We start from the raw sequence: 24,540 nt of genomic DNA, 5'->3' as shown, positions 1-24,540 counted from the left end.
GACAAGGGACATAAGAGAGAGAGAGAGAGAGAGAGAGAGGAAACCGTCAAGTTAATGGAAGCTTGGCTCGTCGGCAGCTGTCGCACGTTTGGAGGAAGTCTCTCGTTGTCACGGCGATGGCTGCGAAATTCATGAGCACGAATTAAAGACAGGGTAGGCGGACGGGTTTAATCTCGCCGAGAAGACTCTGATCGATACCATCTCAGCCCTCGTTTCTCGATCCTCCCGTTTCCTTCCTTCGGTTATATTTGCTGCGCTACAACCACTCTCATTTCATTACAGACTTTTTGTGAGAGGACCAGTATTTATGGTATAACACGAGTGCATTTAATGCACACGGTGAGCGAGTTCGTACGTGACCGAGAGAGCGAATAAGGAGACAGCGTGCGTGTCGAGGGAATAAGCAAACGTGCGAGTGGGAGAAATAGCGAGTGTATGCTGGAGCCAGTGAGTGCATAAGAATGAGTCAGTCATGGAGCTACTGAGCGTATGGATGAGTGGGCGACCTAGTGAACAAGCCATTTCTTCTACCAATATCGGCATACCGCATATGTATAAATACCAGAACTTGAGCAGACAAAATCTCTCCCTTTTCCCTCACAAATCGCCCCAACGAAGTCAGGCACGTGCGCCTTTTCATTTCCCCACCTCCTTACTGCGTCGCAACACGTGTATAGCAGAGGCGAAGCTATAGAGGCTTCGGCGCTCAGGGCGCATCAAACTGCTCCCGCGAAGTATTGCAACGCAGAGATTTCTGGTAAGAATGACGCATCCGGAGAACAAATCACTCGGGTCTGGTTATGCACCTTTTACCACTGGATTGTTTAGTCGCGTCACGACACACTGCTGCTTTGTATAATCCCCTTGTCATCATACTAATAAGTGCTGAAAGTAGAGCCTAGCACTCCGATAAAGGTAGAAAAGCGACAGGTAAATGAACAGCGTCCTAACGGCATCGGAGCGGGTATAGCTGAAGTCAAAGAAGTAACGAGCAGCACACTAGCAAAAGTCGGAGCCCAGAGTGACGAGGGAAAAATAAAGGAAGAAAAGGTGTCAGGGAGCAAGGAAATTAGTATCCACCTGGGTCCCTCCGAGATATTTGTTGAAGTCTAAAGAGCACGGCCAAACACAACGGGCAAGATTTCCCGTGCAGGAAGATAGAGAGAGAGAGAAAAAAAAAACGCGCACCCGATATCGTTTCGCGATATGCTTCTTTAGTCGTCGTCGAGTCAAGCTTCTAATTGGCACGTGGGCTGCCGCCTTCGCGTAACTCCTGCTGCGGCGCACGTGTCGCGTCCTCGGGCATTGCTTGCGGCTGTTAAGAGGATGCGTTCCTGGCACCACCCAAGAGTTCCGGCGGCGCCAACCGTGCCACGAAACCGAAAGGTCTATACCGTCACGAAATAACAGTCGTGTACTGTAACACGAAACTGGGCAGCAATAAAGAAAATTTCAAAAAATAACGAAGCTAATGTGCACAGCACAACGTATCAAGGCTCTCCCATATCAACTATAGAGCTTTTTTGTTTTGCCTCATAGATGAGCGACTATACGCGTACGCTGGAATGTCGGAACTGTCGAATCTTTCATTTCGTCGGTCCGAAGCAAAAATGTGTCCAAATCAAATAAAACCTTATTGCTTCGGCTAAAGAAACGAAGCCATCCGGATCGTTCAAGCGAACGGGACGGGACAAAACACAGCCGGCGCTGGACGTCCCAATAGCTCTCTCCGCCATCGACGTTCTTTCTCGTTCTCGTTACTTCACAACGTCCGCGCAGCAGCGCGCAGCCTTTTTGTGAAGGGCATTCCACCGAACCACCCTGCCTCCTTCCGACGTGCCTGTATAGTGCTTTCCGTTTCTGATTTCCGTGTCCGACAGGTCAGCTCGCCTATCCTATAGCTGGATGATACGACAACCATCACAGATCCCATTTGGGGGAGCAGCCCGCTTTCCCGTCATACCGCACGTGTACACTGTCTGCTCGGCGCTCCCGGATGTCAAATAAGATAAAGACACTGAAGCAAAAAAAAAAATAAATAAAGAATACAAGATACAGCGGTAACCACATGGCAAAATGGAAGCCCTGTCTACTCTGACAAGTCACATGTCCTTAATTGCTTCAACTCTGCAAACGTACTTTGTTTTCATCTTCAGTGAGTGACAAATAAGCAGATTAACCGGTGCCAAATCTATCCACAAAATTTTTGGAAACAATACAGGTGTGTTTTGAAATAAGAGATTAAAGATTTTTAAAATTGCTTGAAATTACTGCGTTTCTTCGCCGAATTTATTCTCGATATTACCACAATGCAAGACAATTAAATTTTGTCGTGCTAACCACTGCGCTATCGCACAACAACGGTACTTGGCGTTTAATGCAATCTTCTGCGTTCCACACATACTGAGAGCTGTGGCGTCTGCGCGTGTATTTTTACCCCGTTTTCTACCGCATAAATGCACACAGGGGGAGGACTTTACAGCACGTAACTGAAAGGGGACCTCCTAGCGTCTTTGGAACAGACAAGGGCTGCGCATGAGAAAGTGAACGCTGATGAATTTTAGCATCGCTACCTGACGTGATGCGCGCGGCACACTGTCGTCTGACTCCAAGCTTGCTTTCGATTTCCGTACAAGCCATTCCGTTTGGAACACAATATTGCCACGACGCCATCTGTGCCCAACCACGCTGACGACGAGAACGACGACCTCGTGTGTGCAAGCGAGCGTGCTAGAGAAGAAGAAGCTAAAACTGAACGCTTGTTCTAATTGTCTAGATTAAAATAACGCTCTCTGCTCTTGTCTCAAGTGAGCCGTGACACTGGTGGAGGTGCTGGGTATCGCACCATCGCCTAATGATAGGGACGACTCCTGCGAGTAGCCCTGCGTCCAGCCCTTCAAGACATCATCCACGCGTCGAGACACCTGTGCACCGTGCAAGCCGCCGCCTGCAAGGTCTGTGCCCGGAATTTGGTCTCTTGCAACGAACTTCGTCAGCGACCTTAACGACTCAGGAAATGGCGATTGCAAGTCCAACACAGGTGACTATCCAAAACCATCTAGTCCCCTCAAGCTTCCACGGTGACACGTACGAAGACGCCGAAGACTGGCTGGACCAGTACGAACGCGTAGCTAAGGTCAATCAGTGGCGTCCGGACCAGAAGCTTTCCAATGTGTACTTCGCTCTTGAAGGTAGCGCAAGGACGTGGTTCCAAAACCGCGAGGCACATTTGACAACGTGGGACGAATTTTGCCGTCGGCTACTTGACACCTTCGGAAGCACTGATCGCCGAGATAATGCACAACGACTTCTCGAGTTGCGAATTCAGAAGCCCAATGAAAGTGTCTCCATGTTTGCCGAGGACATGTCTCGTTTGTTTCGTCGCGCGGATCCCAACATGCCGGATTCGAAGAAGCTAAGCCATCTCATGCGCGGCGTCAAAGAACAGCTATTCGCTGGTCTCGTGCGGAACCCGCCTACAACAGTGGAAGAATTCATTAAGGAAGCCACAGCAATCGAGCGGGCGCTCCAGCAGCGTTGTCGGCAATACGAACGCCTGACTAACGATGCGCCTGCAGGAGCCGCAGTACTCACAGTGACAGACGAGACCTCGCTGCGTCAACTGATAAGAGACATTGTGCGCGAGGAGATTGCGAAGCAAACTGTGACACCGAAAGAGTTTACTGTTGCTTCGGTCGCTGAAGTTGTTCGCCAAGAAATTCGGCAAGCATTAGCACCTCCTGAGCCGCTCCCTGAACCGAGTCCCGAGACGCGCTTCGAGCCACGCGCATATAGCTACGCAGACGCTGTCCGTCGCCCGCTTTCTACCATGCCGGTACAGCAGTACCACCAGCGGCCACCTATTGCTGCCTGGATACAGAGGGAGCATTTCAGGCGACCCCAGCCTCGCAGGACCGACGTATGGCGCACTGCTGATCGCCGACCATTGTGTTTTCACTGTGGCGAACCAGGGCACATTTATCGTTTTTGCCCTCATCGCCAGCGTGGCATCCAGGAAATGTCACCTGCCACTCCGCGCCAGTTTCCAGAGAGACATCCACGCTTCGACGACAGTGTCAGTCAGGAACAAGGCAGCTCAGCTAATCTGCGGTCGCGCTCGCCGTCTCCATTACGTTATTCTTCGCCGAACCGTCGCAGTTTCGCCGACGTTGTACGAGGCCGCTCTCCAAGCCCACGGCGGGGAAACTGAAATCAGCGACCTCCGGGGGGAAGGTTGCAATTCGTCGAACCGCCGAAAATCCCCCATTATTACTGAGAAACGAGCAGAGCAACCCGGAGAAACGGGACGCCGACGAATTTGTAGGTGCCGACCTACTCTTAACAATTGATGGGCACGACGTGACAGCTTTAGTTGATACTGGTGCAGACTTTTCGATAATGAGTGAGCAGTTGGCAGACCGGCTTAAGAAAGTCAGAATGCAATGGACGGGCCCTTATATTCGAAATGCCGGGGGCCAGATAATGGTACCTACAGGAAAATGTACTGCACGGCTCCAGATAGGAAATACAGCTTTTGTCGCCACTTTTATGATTTTAAAAGAGTGCTGCAGATCACTCATCCTTGGAATGGACTTCTTGCGGGAGTACGGCGCCGTGGTTAGCATACGGGACGGCGAGATAACCTTGACAACTAGTACAGACACGAGCCAAGACGAAGAGCGCCGACGTATATCGTTACGTGTCGCCGACGACGACGTCTGCATACCACCACTATCATGCAGTCTTGTCTCCGTAAGTTGCGGAGAACAGTTTGACAAGGACGGTGTAGCCGAACAACTAACTGCACTTCTGTTCCATCAAGCTATTGCCATCGCTCGGGGTATCGTCAGCCTAATCGGTGGTCGCACAGAGGTACTACTGACAAATTTTACCAATGAACGCCGGCACATCAGTAAAGGCACCGCTGTGGCGTACTTTGACGAAATTGACCTCGTCCAACACTGCTTTGCTGTAAAAGAGGAATCAACCACCGATACGATGCCATCTACACCCGTCGTCGACGTTGACCCAGGTTTAGCGCCGCAACAGAAACAAGGGCTCAGAGAACTGATTGACCATTTTAAAGACTGCTTCTCTACAACGTCCCGAGTGCGTCAAACACCACTGACGAAACACCGCATCATTACGGAGGAAACAGCAATACCCATCCGACAGCATCCGTATCGCGTGGCTGAGAAAGAGCGTGAAGCAATACAGCAGCAAGTCAAGAAAATGCTGGACGATGATGTTATCCAGCCGTCGAAAAGCCCTTGGGCATCGCCCGTGGTACTCGTTAAGAAGAAGGATGGCAGCCTGAGGTTTTGTATCGACTATCGCAAGCTCAATCGGGTTACGAAAAAAGATGTGTATCCCTTACCACGCATCGACGATTCCCTCGACAGGCTGCGGCATGCACATTACTTCTCATCGATGGACTTAAAAAGTGGATACTGGCAAATAGAGGTCGATGAGCAGGATCGCGAAAAGACTGCGTTTGTGACGCCTGATGGGCTCTATGAATTCAAAGTTCTTCCTTTTGGTTTGTGCTCCGCCCCAGCCACGTTCCAAAGACTAATGGATACTGTTCTCTCAGACCTTAAGTGGAAGACTTGCTTAGTGTACCTAGACGATGTGATTGTTTATTCTGCCACATTTGATGAACATCTCTGTCGGCTACGGTCAGTTCTTCAAGCCATACGGTCCGCTGGGCTTACCTTAAAACCTGAAAAGTGCCACTTTGGCTATCAAGAACTACAGTTTTTGGGCCACATTGTAAGTCACACAGGCGTCAGACCTGATCCTGAGAAAATCGCAGCCGTCGCAAAGTTTTCAAGGCCTACGGACAAGAAGGCAGTCAGACGCTTCCTGGGCCTATGCTCATATTACCGGCGATTTATTGCGGGTTTTGCACGCATCGCCTCACCGCTCACCTGCCTAACCAGAGAAGATGTCACGTTTATGTGGGGCGAGGAACAGGAGGCTGCATTTAACGAGTTGCGGCACCGTCTACAAACTCCGCCTGTTCTTGCCCATTTTGACGTGGATGCGCCGACAATGATCCACACCGACGCCAGCAATGTGGGTCTAGGTGCCGTCCTTGTTCAGTGGCAAGACGGCGCTGAGCGAGTCATCGCTTACGCGAGTAGAACACTGTCGCGAGCCGAGTCGAACTACTCCACCACAGAGAAGGAATGCTTGGCTGTAGTATGGGCCGTTACCAAGTTCCGCCCGTACATATATGGCCGCCCATTTCAAGTCATAAGTGACCATCATTCTCTCTGTTGGTTGACCAACATGAAAGATCCATCTGCACGTTTGGCACGCTGGAGCCTACGGCTTCAAGAGTACGACATGACAGTGGTCTATAAATCGGGCAGACAGCACTTAGACGCTGACTGCCTTTCCAGATCACCGATCGAGTCTTCAGGCCGAGATGATGACGAATCCGCAGGCTTTTTAGGAGTTGTTGGTGCAGCTACCATCTCTCAACAACAGCAAGATGACCACGAGCTCGCTTCACTAATTGATTTCTTAGAAGGCCGCACCACAAACAAGCCCAGATTGTTCTCAAGGAACTTGTCATCATTCTGCATACGAAACAGTGTTCTTTTTAAGAGGAACTTCTCTTCAACAGGGAAGAGATATCTACTGGTTATCCCTAAAACTCTCCGCAGTGAAATCTTGCAGGCCTGTCACGATGAAGCTACGTCGGGCCACCTAGGCTACACAAGAACATTAGCACGGATCAAAGAGAAATACTACTGGCCACGGCTAGCAACTCACGTGAAGCACTACGTTCGAACGTGCCTTGACTGTCAGCGACGAAAAGTGCCACCTACGAAACCTGCCGGACTATTACATCCCGTTCAAGTGCCGGAAACACCGTTTGCACAAATTGGGATGGACCTTTTGGGCCCATACCCAATATCAACTGCAGGAAATAAGTGGATCATAGTTGCGACAGATTACCTTACGCGTTATGCAGAAACCAAAGCACTTCCGAGCAGCACAGCAGCCGAAGCCGCGCAGTTCTTCATCGAAAACGTCGTCCTTAGGCACGGTGCTCCAGCGGTCATCGTAACCGACAGGGGAACCACATTCACGGCTGAACTTTTGCGAACTGTACTCACGCTCAGTGGCACAGCACACAGAAGGACGACAGCTTATCACCCGCAAAGCAATGGACTTACGGAGCGCCTCAACAAGACTCTCGCAGACATGTTGTGCATGTATGTCGATGTGGAACACAAGAACTGGGACCAAATATTACCATACGTAACGTTTGCTTACAATACGGCTCGGCAAGAAACAACAAGAATGACGCCATTCAGTCTCCTCCACGGTCGAGAAGTGACTACAATGCTGGATGCTATGCTTCCTCATGATTCCAGCGATTCCGAGAATAACGCCGCAGATTTTACAGAGCGCGCCGAAGAAGCAAGACAGCTCGCACGCGTTCGCATAACTAGCCAGCAAGACCGTGATGCGCGACGTTACAATCAACGCCATCGATGCGTCGTTTACCAGCCCGGCCAAAGAGTCTGGATTTGGGCTCCAGTACGCCGCCGAGGCCTCGCCGCGAAACTTCTGCGCCGATACTTCGGACCGTACAAGGTTCTACGACGCCTTAGCGACGTCAACTATGAAGTCATTCCTGACAGCCAATCCTGCTCGAGGCGCCGTCAGGACCTGCCTGAGACTGTACACGTGGTGCGCATGAAACCTTATTTGGCTGAATGACATGGACACTTGCTGGTGGGCTGGACACCGGGTGCTACCCGCCAAGCATCGGGACGATGCTCCTTCTGAAGGGGGGCAAATGCCACGACGCCATCTGTGCCCAACCACGCTGACGACGAGAACGACGACCTCGTGTGTGCAAGCGAGCGTGCTAGAGAAGAAGAAGCTAAAACTGAACGCTTGTTCTAATTGTCTAGATTAAAATAACGCTCTCTGCTCTTGTCTCAAGTGAGCCGTGACAATATTCAGCATGTCTTGCAACAGGTTCTTCTTTGCACGCTAAGCTACTTCAAAACAGATAATAAACTGAATGCCAAACCTACTAAAGTGAATAGCTTTTTTTTTTTTTTTTTTTGCTTTCTTCCCCGGTTTCGTGGTCGAAGGGCTTCAGTAGCCCGCACACAGCTTTTCGAGACTCACCAGAGCTACTGCGTTGTCCGGACCCTCCCGCACGGTGGTTATAGATGTGCACCGCCGCTCTGCGGCGGCGCCACTATGCGCGCTCGTCATAAAGCAACAAAACAGCCCTTGGCAACGCCTAAATTCCTTTGTTGTCAAGGCAAGTTCGTTGTAGTGGTCTTCGATAAAAAAGGCCTTCACAATACAGATAGAAATTCAGCCGGTACACAAGGAATCCTTCGTTATACAGGTCATTTACCTACGATGCAGAATGCATACCAGGTTAGCGTCAAACGTAGCGACTTCACAATATGAATTCTCATCATCTGCAGGCTTTGTTGCAGCAAAAATGTTGGTGAAAATAAAAGAAGCGGATGGGAAACTAAAGAGAAGAAAGGGAAACGAACGAGAAGCTACTCTCAAGGGTATCAGCTAATGTTAAGAAAGAAACGTTTGGAGCACACTTCTATCCATAAGAAAATTTTATAACATGTTTTTGTTACGTCACATGCGGACGCAGTCAACCAAAATTAGTTTCCTTCATCAGTCGTTGGGCAGCGCTCATCAAAGCAGCCAGAGACTTACATTAGAACATTTAATTTCTGCGCCTTCACGTGCAAAAACCACGATCTGATTACCGTATAGACCCGTGTAAGGGCCGCGCCCCCAACATGGCAGCCCAGAATTTGGAAAAAGAATTTCAACGAAGAAGCAATCGTGTTCGGTACCGCGATGCCGCGCGCGCATCGGCAAATTTTCGCTCGCTGCGCACTTCCGCATGCAGCTACTAGATGGAGAGAGCTGCGCGTTAACCTTTGATGCAATGGCACATCCGGGGATCCGGGGGGCGCACAAGTCAAGGCTGCGCCGGCACCATTTTCACGAAAAGGTTCGGTCCCGTATAAGGGCAGCACCTCACCAAAATTGTGAAAAAAAAGTGCGGCCCTTACACGAGTACGTACGGTATGAGGAACGCCTTATTAAGGGAATCTGGATTAATTTTGACCACCTGAGATTCTTTAGCGTGCACCCAATGCGTGGCACACGGGGCGTTTCTGCATTTTGCCCCTACCGAAATGAGACCGCCGTGGCCGGGATTTGAACCCGCAACCTCCCGCTTAGCAACGCAACACCATAACCGCTAAGCCACCACGGCGGGTAGCTTAGCACTCAGTTACGTCTCTTCGTTCGCGACGGCAAGCAAACAAAAACACGATGGGCGCACAATACGCCTTGCTCGCTGCTGATCTTTCACTTTCCCGTTTCCATGAAGCGGAAGGGACCCCTGCGCGCCGACGCCATTTTCCAACCACGGGAGAGTGAAAGTAACGGTCGACGGTTCGCTCTCTCAAGAGCTCGTGATAGAGAACAGACAATGATGAGACATGCCGCGACCGTTAGATGGTTTAAAATAATTAGAACGGCTTGAAATCCAATGAGCTTCCAGAGAAGTGTGCGTAGAGGAAAGCTTTTCTACCAAAGGTGCCAAAGGCTGAATGCTCCAATACGACGAAGATACGGCACCAAAAAGGCCGACAGGTACAGCTTCTGAGCAGCTTTCCTTCGTGCTGTGGTGCTCGCAAAACCGACGAAGACGTGCGGGATGACCCAATTAAGCATGGGCGTGACGGAGTGCCCAAGAGGCGCTGTGGAAACGCCAGTCAACAACGCCCTCCATGCCGCGTTTAGCGGTTTCGGGTAGCACAAAACGCGAGGTCCTGCTGGTGAATGCAAGGCACCGCGGTACATCCGCTAGTCTGAGCTGTGCTGCAGCGGGAATTTCGGAGAATTTCGTGCATGGGAAGCGTTGTAGGATGCCTTTCGCCGAGAAGAAAGCACAGTACTGCGCCGAATGCGCATACTATGTACAAGAAATTGTGGACGCAGTTTCGCTGCACTGTCATTTTCGAGCATGTACCACTGCAATCACATCATGTCAAGCTGCAACGGCAGACTATTGCAATGTGCGTCGATTCGCTTAACGCGCATGAACTCAGAACTGAAGCCCCTGAACAATGATGACAATCAAATAATAGAACTAATAAAAGAATAAATAAGTTGATATATAGCGCAACCACAGTTACAGCGTCTTACCCGTTGTTGTGCGTGTCAGCGCCGGCGCGTTAAACTACCGAACACAAACAGGCTTATGCGGCGAACGCACATTTCCCGGCAGTGACCCTCAGATAAATCACGCAACTTCATGGCGTAACTGGCTGTCTAGTTCTACCACGTCAGTCAATTTTGTTTTTGTCCTCTCAGCAACGTGTTCTGCAACAGTTTGTACCGTTCTATGAACTTTCGATGTTTAACTGTGCCGCTTCACCATCAAAATTTCTTTAGATCCCGTAAATTCCTGCGCGTGGCACTTCTGAAACAAAAGGAATATCAACACCACCAGTGGTTTTTGAGACACGACTGCTTTGGTGCTCCAGCTTTTTGCATGGTTAAGCGAAACTTCGGGCGCACTCGGGATGAGGTGAGACACAGCGCATTGTCAGCGAACGAAGTTGCCTTTTCTGGCATAGTAAAAAAACAAAAGCAAATCGTACTTTCCCCAGCAACGTGGATCATTGATTGCGATAGCCAATTATTAGACAGTTATACGAAGTAATGTTATTCGTTTCATCCGCTGCATAAACTGCTGCAAACATTCGCTTACTAACTAAATTAACAAGCACGTTGTTACGCGCGCACAGGCAAATACGAACACATATCATTCGATGAGGGCGCATACTGGCTGTCAGAAAGATGTCGTGAAGAGCGGCCGCAGCGGCTAGCGAATTCCCCTTCTTGCTGTCTCTTGCTTCAATGCGAACTAGGCACGCTAGAACACAATGCACACGAAGCCGTCATCAATATCGAGTCGCCTAGCCTTCGAACCTGCCGCAGATTAATTCCATGACTGGACACGCGCGGCCGCGCTAAGCCGGAGCAGAAGAGATGTGCACTAACGCGCTCCCTTGCCCCCTCCTCCACTCCTAGCGCGCGCACATATCACCGATCCCCCCCCCCACCCCCTGTGCGTGTGAGAAAACGGCTTACACCCTCCCCACCTTCCTCCCTTGTGCGCGATAGAAGACGCCGCCGCATCAAGCCACCATACTTTTCTGCTCATATCTCGCAAGCTTTCTCTCGCAACTACAGCACACGGCGCATGGCCGCGATGTTATCGCACATCGCACTTGGACTTTATACGGAACATCACAGCGACGCCGACGACGACATAGAAATTCGCCCGGGGTGTCCATATCATTGCTATCGCAGTAAAAGGAAGTGTAGCTTGAACACACAAATGAAGCAGCGTGACCGACTATGCCCGATGACAGCGTAACTCAACGCGAAGAGCTGCGACTTGTACGACCACGGCCGGACTGGAGGCGAGCGCGCTTTAGTCCGGATGTGGTACTACCCAGCCAATTTCGTCGCCCGCCCCCAGGTTGCAGCAGGGTGCGCTCAAAACTCGATCATGGACCATCGAAAGGACCATGGACCATCGCTGGGTTTGCAAGTGTGCGTTCGGTTTTGTTTTTCATCATAATACGTGCACCGTTTTAAAGAAGCATCAGCGTGAGATAACGGAACGTCATCGTATCTGTGAGCACCAAGTGGTATTTAAACGCGATAACGTTAAGGGCCTCGTGTCGCAGAAAATCCGGCGTCAGCGTCCCGCGTCGGCGATCCTTTCGGCAAAAATCATTCCGAGCAACGCATATCCAACCACGCAGGCCCTCCACGTAGCGCAAAGTTACTGAATTGAATTTCACAATCTCATGCCTGATATCACAACCATAGCCACTGAGCAACCACGGCGGTTTTCATGATGTCAAACCAACAAGCGAAAACAGCCACAATTCTGACATTCAACTAGCTCTTTGAGATGCGGCTGTTGTCATCCACAAGACCTTTATGGTGTCTGAAGATTTAGGTAGGCTGTGGTTGGTGGTAGCGCTGTGTCGTACTTCTCCACCGCATGTGCTTATGGCTCCAGGCTGCGTTCGCCACCAATATCCACTGCACGTCTCTTAACACATTCGAATGTCATATAATTGTAAAGCTAGTTGAGACTACTTTTACAATTTCTACGGTGCTCTGCGGTTGCCGCTTGTGCGATAATCTAGTTTTGATTCAGTAATCGGACACAGTAATCCCTTGTTATAATGAAATCGCTTTACTCGAAATATCGCTTCATTCGAAATTTCTTCTGGTCCCGACCCAAACGTATGCATTTTAAGCCGCATTACTTGAAGCACACGAAGAGCTTAACCCTCTTACAGCGAAGTGGCGAGTGCATGGCATCGCGGCCACCGAGCAGCAGTGACTCTTTTGCACATGCAGTGTCAAATTATTACTACCGACGAATTAGTCTCATGCAGGCACAAAACAGGCCAGAAAATTCCCACAACCGATGACCACAAAGTAACAGGTACCAAGTGAGTGCCGAGTGCTCCTAGCTGTTTACTGCAGAGCAAACGGAAGTTGTCAAATTCCATGGTGCAGCGCAGCCAAACCCTTAATATCAGTTCCAGTCGCATAGCTGGTGTTTCCTGTGATGGAATCCACACGAAAATACAGATTTACTGATGCTTTGCGATGCCAGGAAACCGTGGTCTCTTGTATGCCGAAAAGTGGCCAAAAGACCGCGGGCAGATTTGCGCCGTAGCATTCCACAGGGTGCGCTCAATGAGCAAAGTTTTACCGCTCTAAAGAGCACTTCTGGTGCTGTAACGTGCCAAAAAGCACGAAAGAAGTGTCCCTCAGATTATAAGCACCATGTTCGACGCAATGAACTACGTTAACAAATCGGGAAGACGACTTTGGGGAAGCCGGTCTAGAAATTTGCTCACCGCTCGCCATTATCGGCCTGCATTGAATCACCGCCTCTAGTTTGGTTGCACTTTTGACGGTGCAAATCGACGATAACTTGCCGAAAACAGGAAAAATCCTAGCATCTCCAGTGGCGGGCCAGGCTGTCAACATGGCAGGTCAACACAAGTTGGTGTTTCCCCGTCAATTTTCTCCAGCCGGTCCTGCTCGATTTGCGGCATCTGAGTTTTGACAAATGGTCTAAATGCGTGGTAGGGTCACTGAATTTTGTTCCTAGACATCTGTCAGTGGCACAGACGCAACGGTGCACGAACACCAACACTCGAGCCATAGAATTATCACAGTGGGTGGAGCGATTGCCGGCCTTGATCGCCAGGCTAAACCCGCCTGTTTCTACAATTCACCACCACCAGCACAGTGTTGACAACGGTGCTCCGAAAAACTCTTGTTTTGCAAATTTCACCGCTGCACGCCTCAGGAAATAATTGTCTAGTGATCCTGCAAAGCCCCTACTGCAAAACCGTTCAATTTTCACGATCACGCTGCATACCCACAATCAGTAGCTCATTATTTTTTGAGCATTACAAACACCTCAGACTCGAGCCACGGCATTTGCGGCACTTTGCAGCACGATGAAAGCGCGATACTCTTGTAGTCTTACATGACCTCCGCACCCCTTTCCTATACACCCTATACGCATGGTGCACCGCCTATGGATGGATGGATGATTGAGGCTCAGCCCTTTGAATCAGGCGGCGGCGGCGCGCGCCACCTAGCCTTTAATGGTTCTATATGCATGCATACCTATGTATTTACTCCTTTACTTTTGCGTTGATAGAGGCGCCACTGAAAGCCACCTAGCGGGCGCTTCCAACAGTATGCGCGGGAGCAGTAGCAGACGACAACCCTTGTTGTGCCATTACCACAAGCCCGGATTCCGAATCTGCAAGATGGAGAATTTTCCTGCGAGCGCCCTTTGGACAAACCCGGGGCTGCGCCGAAAGGCACAGCGCCCTAATTCTCCCTTGACAAGTCAAGATGCTGAGCCGTCAGGCAGTGGTGTCCTCCGGAGAAGCATCGGCGGGCAACATGTTCAAACGTGTCGCCAAGTGCCAGACAGCCCGGCGCCGTACCTCCCCTTCCCTGGAGGTCACCGCGCCCGCCAGTTTTGAACGGGGTGGCCAGCGTGGTCGCTGGTTGGACCCCTCCGACGACCGTCGAGTGCTCACTTTGTATTGGGCCGTTTGAGTGACAATGGTTTCTGGGGGCTTATAAGCCGCGGCGCGCCGCCTGGAAAACCGGATCCGCCGACCCACCGGGAGCAGAGTGCCGCTCTCGACTGGAGTGAGATGTGTCACGCGTTTTCGCCGGACGTCGCCGTGCGAGAACAGTCGCGTTTGCTGTGAGCTCTCGGCCCCAGTGCCGATCCCTTCATGTCCTGTATAATGACCTGTATATAGTGTATAAAGTCCCTTTTGTTATTCTCACCGACGCCTGACTCGGAGTCTTCGCTACCAACGCTCTGTCACGAAACGGGTGACGAGCGCTACGGGACCACCTCAAAGTCGTAACACCCTTTGCTGCAAGGATGGCTGAAATTCGCGGCTGCGATTTCTCCTTTCTTCAGGTGCCAGATTGCTTTTTCTACGTTTACAGCTGTAGAGAAGACGCTGGCCTTTGTGGGGGAAGGCATGAACACGATGTTACATGTGTTTGGGACAACCCGTTCCACATACGTGCCAGGTGCGTCCCGCAGACAAACGCCATGAACCCCATTTACGTGAAGTGGAGCTCATGTTAACTAGCCAATAAATTTTGTTGACTAATGCGACGTCTCGATCGTGTTTTTCTTTAATTCTACCCTTGCTCCCAGTTGAAAAAAACAATTGGACCCAATTGGAAAATTTCCACTTGTTTCCAATTGGTCCCATTTGTGTATTAGTACCCAATTGGGCCACTTGGAACAATTGGGCCAATTGGTTGTATACCATCTGGCTCAAATGGTGCAGTTGGCATAAAACCAATTGGTTGTATACCATTTGGCTCAAATGGTGCAGTTGGCATAAAACCAATTGGTTGTTGCCAATTGGGTCACATGGTGCAGTTGGCATAGAACCAATTGGGCCAATTGGCATGGAACCAAATGGTGCAAATGGCTCCGCTCGACGGGTCAAATGGTTTCGACTGTGTACCGCCTGCCTGCGCTGTGTGAATCTGGCAAACTAGCACAGCAATAAGGAACCACATTATTACGTGTTGCTCGGCTAGTTGGTTCATATATATTGTGATCTAATATGATGCAATACAATACGAACAGCACAGAAAGAGAATCTCTTCATTAATACTCTTCCCCATGCTTTTCTTGCTTCACATCATATCACACAAGGAGCCACTACTTCCTTAAGATGATAACTACATGTGACAATGAGGCAACAAGTGAAAAGTAGGATTTAAAGCTTTATTACTGAGAAAAATGCAATTCGGGATACTGTTCATGGTCCTTTTCTGGTCTAGTCGCGCCACAACCTGCAGAAATGGATAAAAAAGAAAGACAGCATTGTGTATGGAATCCTGAAAAACCTGTTGCCCTCAAAAGCTGGCACGACAGGCAAGCTGATATTAGATAAAAAGGCACCTCAATTTTAATATCCAGCAATCCAACCAGGTTGAAGAGAGTCACAATTTGCGGTTTATGTAGCTAAGGTTCAAGCAGCAAATGCAAGAAAATTGTTCTAATCAGTATATATTTTTCGCTGTTCTGTCAATGTCAGCAATGTTCGCCCCACGTAGTGATTCATACGTTTCACCAGTGCTGTCACGACGCTCTCGGGGAAACCTTGCTTTTAAAGAAACGCTCATGCAATACACTTGAAGCATTTTTGTCGAAATTAGTTCAGTGCATCATGCATATTTGCTACATTACACAAAAGCGTATACATATATCTGTGCAATCATTTAACTCAAACGAGTGTGCGTGACCCGTGCACTCGTGTAGTGCAGTAATGCAAATTAATTACAAGAGCTTTGGAAACGCGGAAACTTACCTCCGATCTGCAAAATTCTGGCAAGGTAGTGGGCACACGTGCCGGCCGCGTTTGTCCACTTCACCATATAAAAACCCGCCGAAAAGTCGTCGTCAGGCTTGAAGTTCTTTATGTCTGTCACTGGCACAATTGCCAAATGTTTGTAGATTTCGTGCCGCACGAAGCACGCAAGGCGATCAGGACAAAGGGCAGAATGTAGTGCAGCACGCATGCACGACTGTTTTTGTTGCTGCCATGGTTGCTGCACACACGAGCACATGTTGCTAATGTTGATGTCGATTATGCTGTCCCGTTCGGTCACCAAGGAAAAATGACGCTGAGACAAAATTTCATTCCAAGGAAGAATTATTTCAGAGATGTGAAATATAAAATTTAAACAATATTGCTAAATTACAAATTGCATTATGCCTAAAAGTTGTTTGAGTCGTGTGTTTAAGAAACACATAAAAAAGTGCAAGTTTTTTTTTTTACTGTTTAACATGATCAATACATCGCGACCACTTTTTTTTACGGTTGTTCCCCATTTACTTGCCCTCCAAATGCCAAATAGTGTCTTCCAATCTCACGAATCCAATCTCGAATCTCGCGTCCAAATCTCAAAAGAGAAATCTCAAAAGGAAAAGAGAAATCTGCAAATTTTGTACACAAGAGACATTAACATTTTCTCACTTAAATTTTATCCAAATGGTTTTGATAACTCCAATTGGACCATGTGGCAATTCGGATTTACCCAAATGGTCCTGCTGGAGACTCCATCTGGCCCAATTGGAAGGGAGGGTTTCCATATTAACCAATTGGCCGTTCTAACTGGTCCAAATGGTCCTGTTGGAGAAAACACTTGGTCCAATTGGAAATTGCCGTTTCCAGTTGGACCCATTGATATTTCCAAATGGTTTCAATTGTTTTTTTCGACTGGGCTGTAATGCTGCTTCTGTACCTCAATAATAAGCACCCGTCGTTAGTGCAGACTTATATGTCAAACAATTCCGCACGGTGTGATGCTGGCACATGCCGTTGTGATCTTTCAGTCGATGAATACATGTGACATCGCCGAATAAGTGCAGTCAAAGTCGCCTCAAGAAGAGTAATTGTGAATTTATTGTTGAAAACGCGTACATTAGTCAACGAAGTCACCAAATGTACGCGTTAATAAGAACACGTGTTAGCGCTGTACCGCAGGTGCAATTCCGCTGCGTACGCCAATGAACTGCCATTCCCACTGCAGTTTTTGCAATTTTAAATTCCCTAAGGGAGCTGCTTGGAAACATACAAAGCTAAAGTGTGACAAACTTTTCAGTACTTTTTTTTTTTAATCTCACTAGAAAGAGATGCCACATAATATATTTAAAGGCAGAGCAGCGCCAGTCAAAATAGACGGGCGCTGGCGGCAAGGCCGGGTTTAGTCCTCTGGGGCGTAAGCATAGTAAGAAAGAATTCAGTCGAGTACAGAATTCACATGCAAGAAGGGACTACGTTGTGAAACAAACAAATCACTTGGCGTGGTAACTCTGCTCTGACACATCGAGGTGTCATGACTTCCCAAACGTGATGCGAACTTTTCAGCGAAAATGGAACAAAAATACAATATGCAGCAACTATTAGCAATCCTCGCCTTGAACTACCTATTTTCTAAACACATTTCCCAAAATACTACAATATCTAAGATGCCCTCGGGCGAAAAAAAAAAGAATAAAGCTGTTAAAGAAGCACTTGCTTGGTGTCATTCCAATAAGACACAGCGTGATTTAGAATTTCCAGCCAAATGGCCAGGATCCACCCATTGCTACCATTGCTCCCTCTGACGAGGCCTTGCGGGGAATGATTAGAACTGTATCGCCAGCACGTTTTTGCCAGTATTTGAGCTGCCCCACCATGCAACAATTCTTCTTCGACATTCATTGAAGCTTTGGCCACCCGACACTTGCAAAGGGTGTTGCTTATTTTGCTCTGAAAGCACGAATAAGACAGAGAAGCACAATCAACAACAGAGAAAGCTACGGCGCATGGCTTGCTCCTTTGCCGAGTGTTCTGCACAAGGCCGCCACCAGTGGCACGTCCATCGGCACGCACTACGCATATAAAAGTGGCCACTGCCTTCCCCTCCTCATTCGCTATCCAGTCTGCAAGCCGTTTGGACGCCAGTCACTCCTCTCACTTGCCTTCATGTCAACTCCTTGCCTCTCACTGCCAGTTGCTATGTCGCTGCACCTCCAAAGCTGCCCTCTTCCGGCCTGCCCTCCCAAGCACAATCTTCCATCAACAGGTGTCCTTCCGCGGTCACTGCTTCTTGCTCCACAACTCCGATTACTTTTCTTCCTCTATATGTGAAGCCGATGCCAAGCCCGCCATTGCAACTGTCGCCATCACTAGCACGCACTGACCAGGAAACCAAGATGCCCTGGGGACATTTTTAAAGTTTCTGTCTTCTGCATCACCCACCCCGTTCAGTCACTTTGGCACCGACGGCGCGTGCGTTTGGATCCTTGCTGCAGGCCATGTGATTGTGTGTTATTCGGAGTGCTTCGTTAGGCGTGCCTCGCATGTGCTTTTGTGGTTTACAGTGATAAATGGCTTCGTTAGTCTCCGGGTGAGTGTCTGACTTAGGAGCAGAAATTTCTTCTGATAAAAGAAGTGGGAAAAGGCTGTGACAATGACCGGACTTGCAGTGATCTGTACGAGGCTGTTCAAAATTGCTGGCCAAGAGGTAGAAGGCGACTTCGAGACATTCGTGTTGGTTGACGCTGTTGCCTTTGTGGTCGCTCCAGCGACGGATGCGGAGATAATTGACACTGCTGGTGGCCCCGACAAGGACGAAGAGCCGGCGGATGAAGAGCCAACAGACAAAGAACCACGTCAAGTGTCAACTACGGTGCAGACGCGGGAGTACCTATGCCTGCTGTGAAATAAGGTTGAATGCATGGGCAGTGACCATGGCCTCATGCAATGCTTGGTCAAATTAGAGCAGGAGTTCCTCACGCTCGCTAAGAACTTGAAACAGCCAAAGCTCACTGCCTTTTTTGCAACTGAATAAAGTGTTGCCACACTGAATACATTGTACTTTGACTACCTTGCAGTTGTGGTGCAATTAAAGCTCAACTGCTTTAGCTTTTCTCGAGTGGCTGCTAATATCGAATTGCTACTTATGACAAACTTTTTCGCTGTCCCTCTGACTTTGTTATAACGATATTACTGTAGTCCAAAATATTGTGTGTTTTTTTACGCAGTGCAGAGCTGTTTATTCACACTATTTCATCAGTCAGCATACATGGGAACTATATAAGCCTATTTACTGGTACTAGCATTCGGTGCACTTCATTATCTTTTGGCTTAATATGGTTGTGAATAACAAAAATCGGGCGCTTTGGTTCCCCTTCTTGTTCGTATATGTAATATGTGTCATATAACGCCTTGTTTCTGCCCGCATCTGTTTTCTTTGTGGACTATGCTTCAAACATTTGCTTGTGTGCAACATACGGAGCTTCTGTCACGTGTCCATTTCTGCTTATACCTTGTGGGGACTCTGTTTTCATGTATTTAGTCATGTCATACTAAATGAGTCAATTTCTGGCCTCTGACATTTTAGTGCATAGTTAATAATGTATTAAACTTCTCTTTTCCACAAATATGCCCACTCAGTTACTGGCTGACCCAGCAGCAGCAGCCGTGCCAAACACGGGAGGGTAGGAAATAAAGTTTCACTTTAATAAATCCGGCGGGCCAACTGCGAAGTGACTGAGTTTTACAGAAAATTCAACCTCTCTAATTTGCAATAAACGCAGTGGGCACAACTGCAAGGTGATAAATTTCGCAGAAAGCCAACTGCTCAATGGCCCAGCAGGAAATGATGAAATGGTTATGCATCGCGAGGAAGCAACGGATGCATGTGTGCGAGTAAGCTAAAGCACACCGACTGTGCAAGGCAGTCCAATGGTCCGATTCATTGCCTCAATTCGTGCCCGAGGCAGCCTGGGTGCATGCGCAGCTGCTTGCATGTGGGCACCCATCACTCTTGCTGATCATGCTGGTCTGAAACATACCACTTCAAGCACATAGCTATGGCAACATACTGCATCAGTTTGCATTACGATCGTAATTGCCTGTTTTTGTTCTCTGTTGTCAAGCACACCTTCTTGCCAGGCATTGTTTGAAGAAAATAATATTTTTCTTGACAATAAGTTTGGTGAGGTTCTATGAAACAAAAGTAAGCTGCCATCATTGATAAGCATCATTAAACAATCACAGCTAAAGGGCTAACAAACATTAGGCAGTTAAACTACATGACTGATCAACTGCACAGGTTGGTTGGTGATCAGCTGTACAGAAAAGGTGCCACCAAATGCACGTTTAATAATAGTAAGACAAACAATCCCTAGAGGAAATGTTTAAATGGAAAAAGAAGAACAACAGTGGACACAGCAGACAAAGGAAAAGAACACAAGTGTGTCTCATCAGGTTCTTCCATTTGCATGCCTTGTTCACCCCATGTTTATTTTTTTTTTCAATTAAGCAAGCACCAACAAGACCAGCTCTCTATGTTGCTGCTACACCAGATGAAAGCTTTTCAGTGTGCTTAGACATCAATGAGACACTACAGGTGTTGGCACTTAAATGCACATTCATCCAGAAATGCATCAGGGAACCTTGAGCCCATACAAGTGCTGTGTACTGATTGTATTAAACACCAAAAAATTTAAAAAGAGCTTCCCTAAAAGAGAGGTGCCTACTGGCCATTATGAGGGAGCCTTTAAAATGCACACTGTTCGATTACCTTTCGTTGGGAAGATCACTGCTGCTGATGATGCTTGAAGACTCTGACTCGATGCCAGTAAAGCTTGACTCATTGCCACTGAGCCTGTTCACTGTAAAGACCATGAGGTTACATTTAGCTGGACAGGATTGCTTAAAGTCAGCATGCACATTCCTTTATGAATAGGAGTGTACTGCACTGTCACTGTTTCTCAAACTGTGACAGCGTGAGAATGACCAACTTCCGCTCCCGTTCTCTAATCCCCACGTCAGCAGCGAGACTGACTAGACAGCCTGGCTCAGTTACGGCGACGTCGACCGACAACTTGAACTGGTGGACTGGGCGGAAAAGGCCAAGCAGGCCCAGGGCCTTACTTGAGCCCAAACCCTCAGCCACGTCCCTCTTTACCCTTCCCCCTTTGAATAAAGTTTATCACCACCACCACCCTAACATATGTTTTCCAAGCACCAAAGTTATGAACAAGAACACGCCTATAAAATTTACAAGCACTACAAATTTTGACTGCTCAGCTTGACCACATTCCTATAGCGAAAAGATTATAACTGCAACAACAGTCTTGCAGACATGTTGGCCTGCCGTCCTGAAATGTACCTGGAACAATAGGGGCAGAATATGTCATATACTAATATATGGTATGTTTGCTAGCAAATACTCCATTATCTATTGATCCAATAGAGCAGTTCTATGGATTTTATCGGTAACTTATCAGAACTCTATAAGGTTAATTTAAGTTCTACTGGCACTAATAGGGTCCAATAGATGACATCCGTTTGTATCTCTCTCTCTCTCTCTCTTTCTCTCTCTCTCTGTACTGATCCCTGCAGATGGCACGTATTTGCACTTACACGGCCAATGTGTTTCTACTGGCACCAATAGGGTCCTGGTGGCAGCCATTTGTCACTTACAGGACCAATACGTTTGTATTCACAACAGCTTTCTGTTGCCCACAGGATCACTCCTACCCACTGCTGACCACTGTTTAGGTGTCAGCAGCTGCATTAAAAATTGTTGCAATGCCATCAGCAGTAATTTCCTTGACTTCCTCTTTATTTATTTATTTATTTATTTATATATTTAAACAAACATTACCCACATGACCAATATTTTCGTATTGGTACCAATAGGGTTCAATTGGCAACAGGCATGCATTGCATATTTATTTCCTGTTGGTCTGATAGGGACTGGAAACGCAGAAATGATGGAACTGAAAATGCGCCTAAAAGCACAATATCCCAAATTATGTGCCATTATGCCACTTGGGAAAACATACGAGAACGGTTGCACTCGCATAACTTGCATGCTCAGAATCTGGCAGTTTTGTATACGTTCGACTTGGTTCATCGGTGTTCACCACCCCTCGATTGTGCTGGTGGAGCCCACAGACGCACGTACCATCACTGGCATATCAATAAGGCCTGATTGACACAGCTGTCATCCGCCCCCCCTCATCACCATCATGGCACCAGTGTCCGATAAGAGAGAGTGTTTCCTCACTGGTTTCTCCCGAAAAATGCAACACCAGCAATGTTGACCAATTCTTTAAATGTCACTGGCACCCATTTTTGAAACCGGCAAGATAACAAACACTCCCTCATGACGCAAGCCCGTGCCGTGAGTTATTAGCAACCACATGCCATTGCTGCCAACATCCTTGCAGCCTTCCCTGCCTCCTTTGTTAATTCCTACTGTAATCAACACCATGCAGTGATGTCCACAAGAAGCAGTGCCTTGTGCATTCCTTGCGCACAAAACAATTGTGCTCCACCCATAACTGCACACACAAAGTTTTTGTACTGACAATACCTCGAGATGTGGTGCGACTATGCGTTGCAACCTTCCCATGCTGGAGGCAAAAGGCATAGCGCATCAGAGACAGGACAAAAAGAACACAGCCGACACACATGTCTGCTGCATTTGCTACCGATCACAGAGGCCAGAGTATTTGCACAGTGGTATTGTTTTTTGCCACAAGGCGGCCGCACCACCTCAAAAGTGACGCAATTTCTACATTTTTGATTTTACCTGAGGCAGTGCTTAGCCATGACATACCAAGAACTCTTGACTAGTGGCCATTTCCCTTACATAAAGAAAAAAAGAATCACAAGTTTTGAAAGTTGAAGGGCCCGTCGCGTCTAAACATACACGTCCATTCAACATGCAAAACTTTATTAATCTTAAAGTGATGTTTACAATCCTGGGTAATTTGAAGCAACCTCCGAGTTTTGGTTAGCTCAATATATCACCACTGCACTTTAACACCACTTAGTTTGAACATTACTTTGTTCAAACAAATAGACAAAGGCAAGAAAAATGGTAAACAGACCTAAATAATATTTAAATAGAGGGAGATAATAGTAATTAAACACAATTCTACTCCTTCAGAATGCATGATTGTCTCGCAATACTTGCGTGGAGCAGGGAAGTACTCTCTTGTCTCACTCACACAATGTCTCCAGAAGACTAAGAACAGTAACCTGCTTATAAAGGCACTCACTGCAAGACTAAAGGAGACAGTTTTAATGTTGCTATACCTATACCTACTTCATGGGTGAATAAATCATAGCAATCACTTATGAGTGCTAGGCATGTCATTGTAAGAGAGAGACAGAGAGGAAAAAAAAAGCTTCATTCAACAAAATTCTTATTCTATGAGCAAGTGTAAATCATAGTCAATATGTATAGCAAAAGAAAGTACTTACCTGTGGCATCTGGTACTTGGAGCAGGATGTTCTTGTTCCAAGAGCTCTGGCTCCCTATTTTCAGTGTAGAGCCCTGAAATGACAGGATTCAAGCAAGAGATAATAGTTTCTATCAGTTCAATATGCTTGCATGTCCCTTTTATTTCGCTTTACTGAAGTTTTGAAAGAAGCAATAACAGTAATGCAATTATACTATTGTTAACGCAGTCAGTACACAAATGTAACAACCTTTTTGCTTAAGGCACATTTTGGCTGCCCTGTCACAGGGCACTTCAATCCAAGGACACAATACAGCAGCACCACTATGAGAAGCCCTTCCGCTGAGAATAGCAAACTGAAATGGTATACAGATGTGTCAGCTCATATTTTATTATTTTGAAGCTGAAATTTCAGCATTACGTGCTGAACTGAAGCTAATTACGTGACACTTTACGGAAAACTTGTCTACGCTAATATAGGTAAGAGCATTTCCTCATTTGCCAAAGTTCAGGCAGCTACCATTTATGATTGCTCCAAGTATTATAACGATACTAACGTCACAATGATAGGCAATAATTAATGCCACTTAGATACTAGTATTCTGAAGCATTGTTTCTATGCTTTTACACAAAGCTGCCTGCATCAGGCATTCAAATGTGTTCAGCAATTTGCGTGTCACATTTCGATGGGGGCGAAATGCGAAAACACCTGTGTGCTTAGATTTAGGTGCACGTTAAAGAACCCCAGGTGGTCAAAATTTCTGGAGTCCTCCACTACGGCGTGCCTCATAATCAGAAAGTGGTTTTGGCACGTAAAACCCCAAATATTATTATTATTATTAATTTGCATGTCATGGCAGCCTGCACACTTTATTTATGAGTAATGTCGTAGTTATTCAAATGTGGCAATTATTAATATGGCAATTCAAGGATCTTATTTTAGCTAACAGAATTCTGTATTTTTCTGCCTTTGAGATTACATTCCATTTGAAAAGTGTGCCTCCCACCATGTTTAAAGAGTCGTATTATCAATGCGATATTAGATATACCTTTTATGGTTCAAGCTTAACCCCCAAGCACAGGGT

General features: G+C 47.5%; 1 protein-coding gene and 1 long non-coding RNA gene across 5 annotated transcripts in view; both read right to left on the bottom strand.

The window, feature by feature from the left end:
• Positions 1-24,540, bottom strand: part of LOC142582302 (uncharacterized) — a 560,510-nt gene that overhangs the window by 391,812 nt on the left and 144,158 nt on the right. For all 4 annotated transcript variants that reach the window (XM_075691856.1, XM_075691858.1, XM_075691860.1 and 1 more), the window contains exons 15-16: positions 23,478-23,550; positions 20,779-20,869 (exon numbers count right to left, since the gene is read on the bottom strand). In XM_075691856.1, the coding sequence (XP_075547971.1) occupies positions 20,779-20,869; positions 23,478-23,550 (164 nt within the window). The remainder of the gene's footprint in view (positions 1-20,778; positions 20,870-23,477; positions 23,551-24,540) is intronic.
• On the bottom strand, positions 15,406-16,332 carry LOC142581808 (uncharacterized). The gene is made up of 2 exons (XR_012828296.1): positions 16,011-16,332; positions 15,406-15,492 (listed from the first exon to the last, which is right to left on the bottom strand). It is a non-coding gene; the product is annotated as an uncharacterized LOC142581808 (long non-coding RNA).

This window comes from Dermacentor variabilis, chromosome 5 (assembly GCF_050947875.1).
Source record: "Dermacentor variabilis isolate Ectoservices chromosome 5, ASM5094787v1, whole genome shotgun sequence".
Taxonomy (NCBI): domain Eukaryota; kingdom Metazoa; phylum Arthropoda; class Arachnida; order Ixodida; family Ixodidae; genus Dermacentor; species Dermacentor variabilis.
The sequence above is the reverse complement of the archived record's forward strand: the minus strand, read 5'-3'. Positions and strand labels throughout refer to the sequence as shown.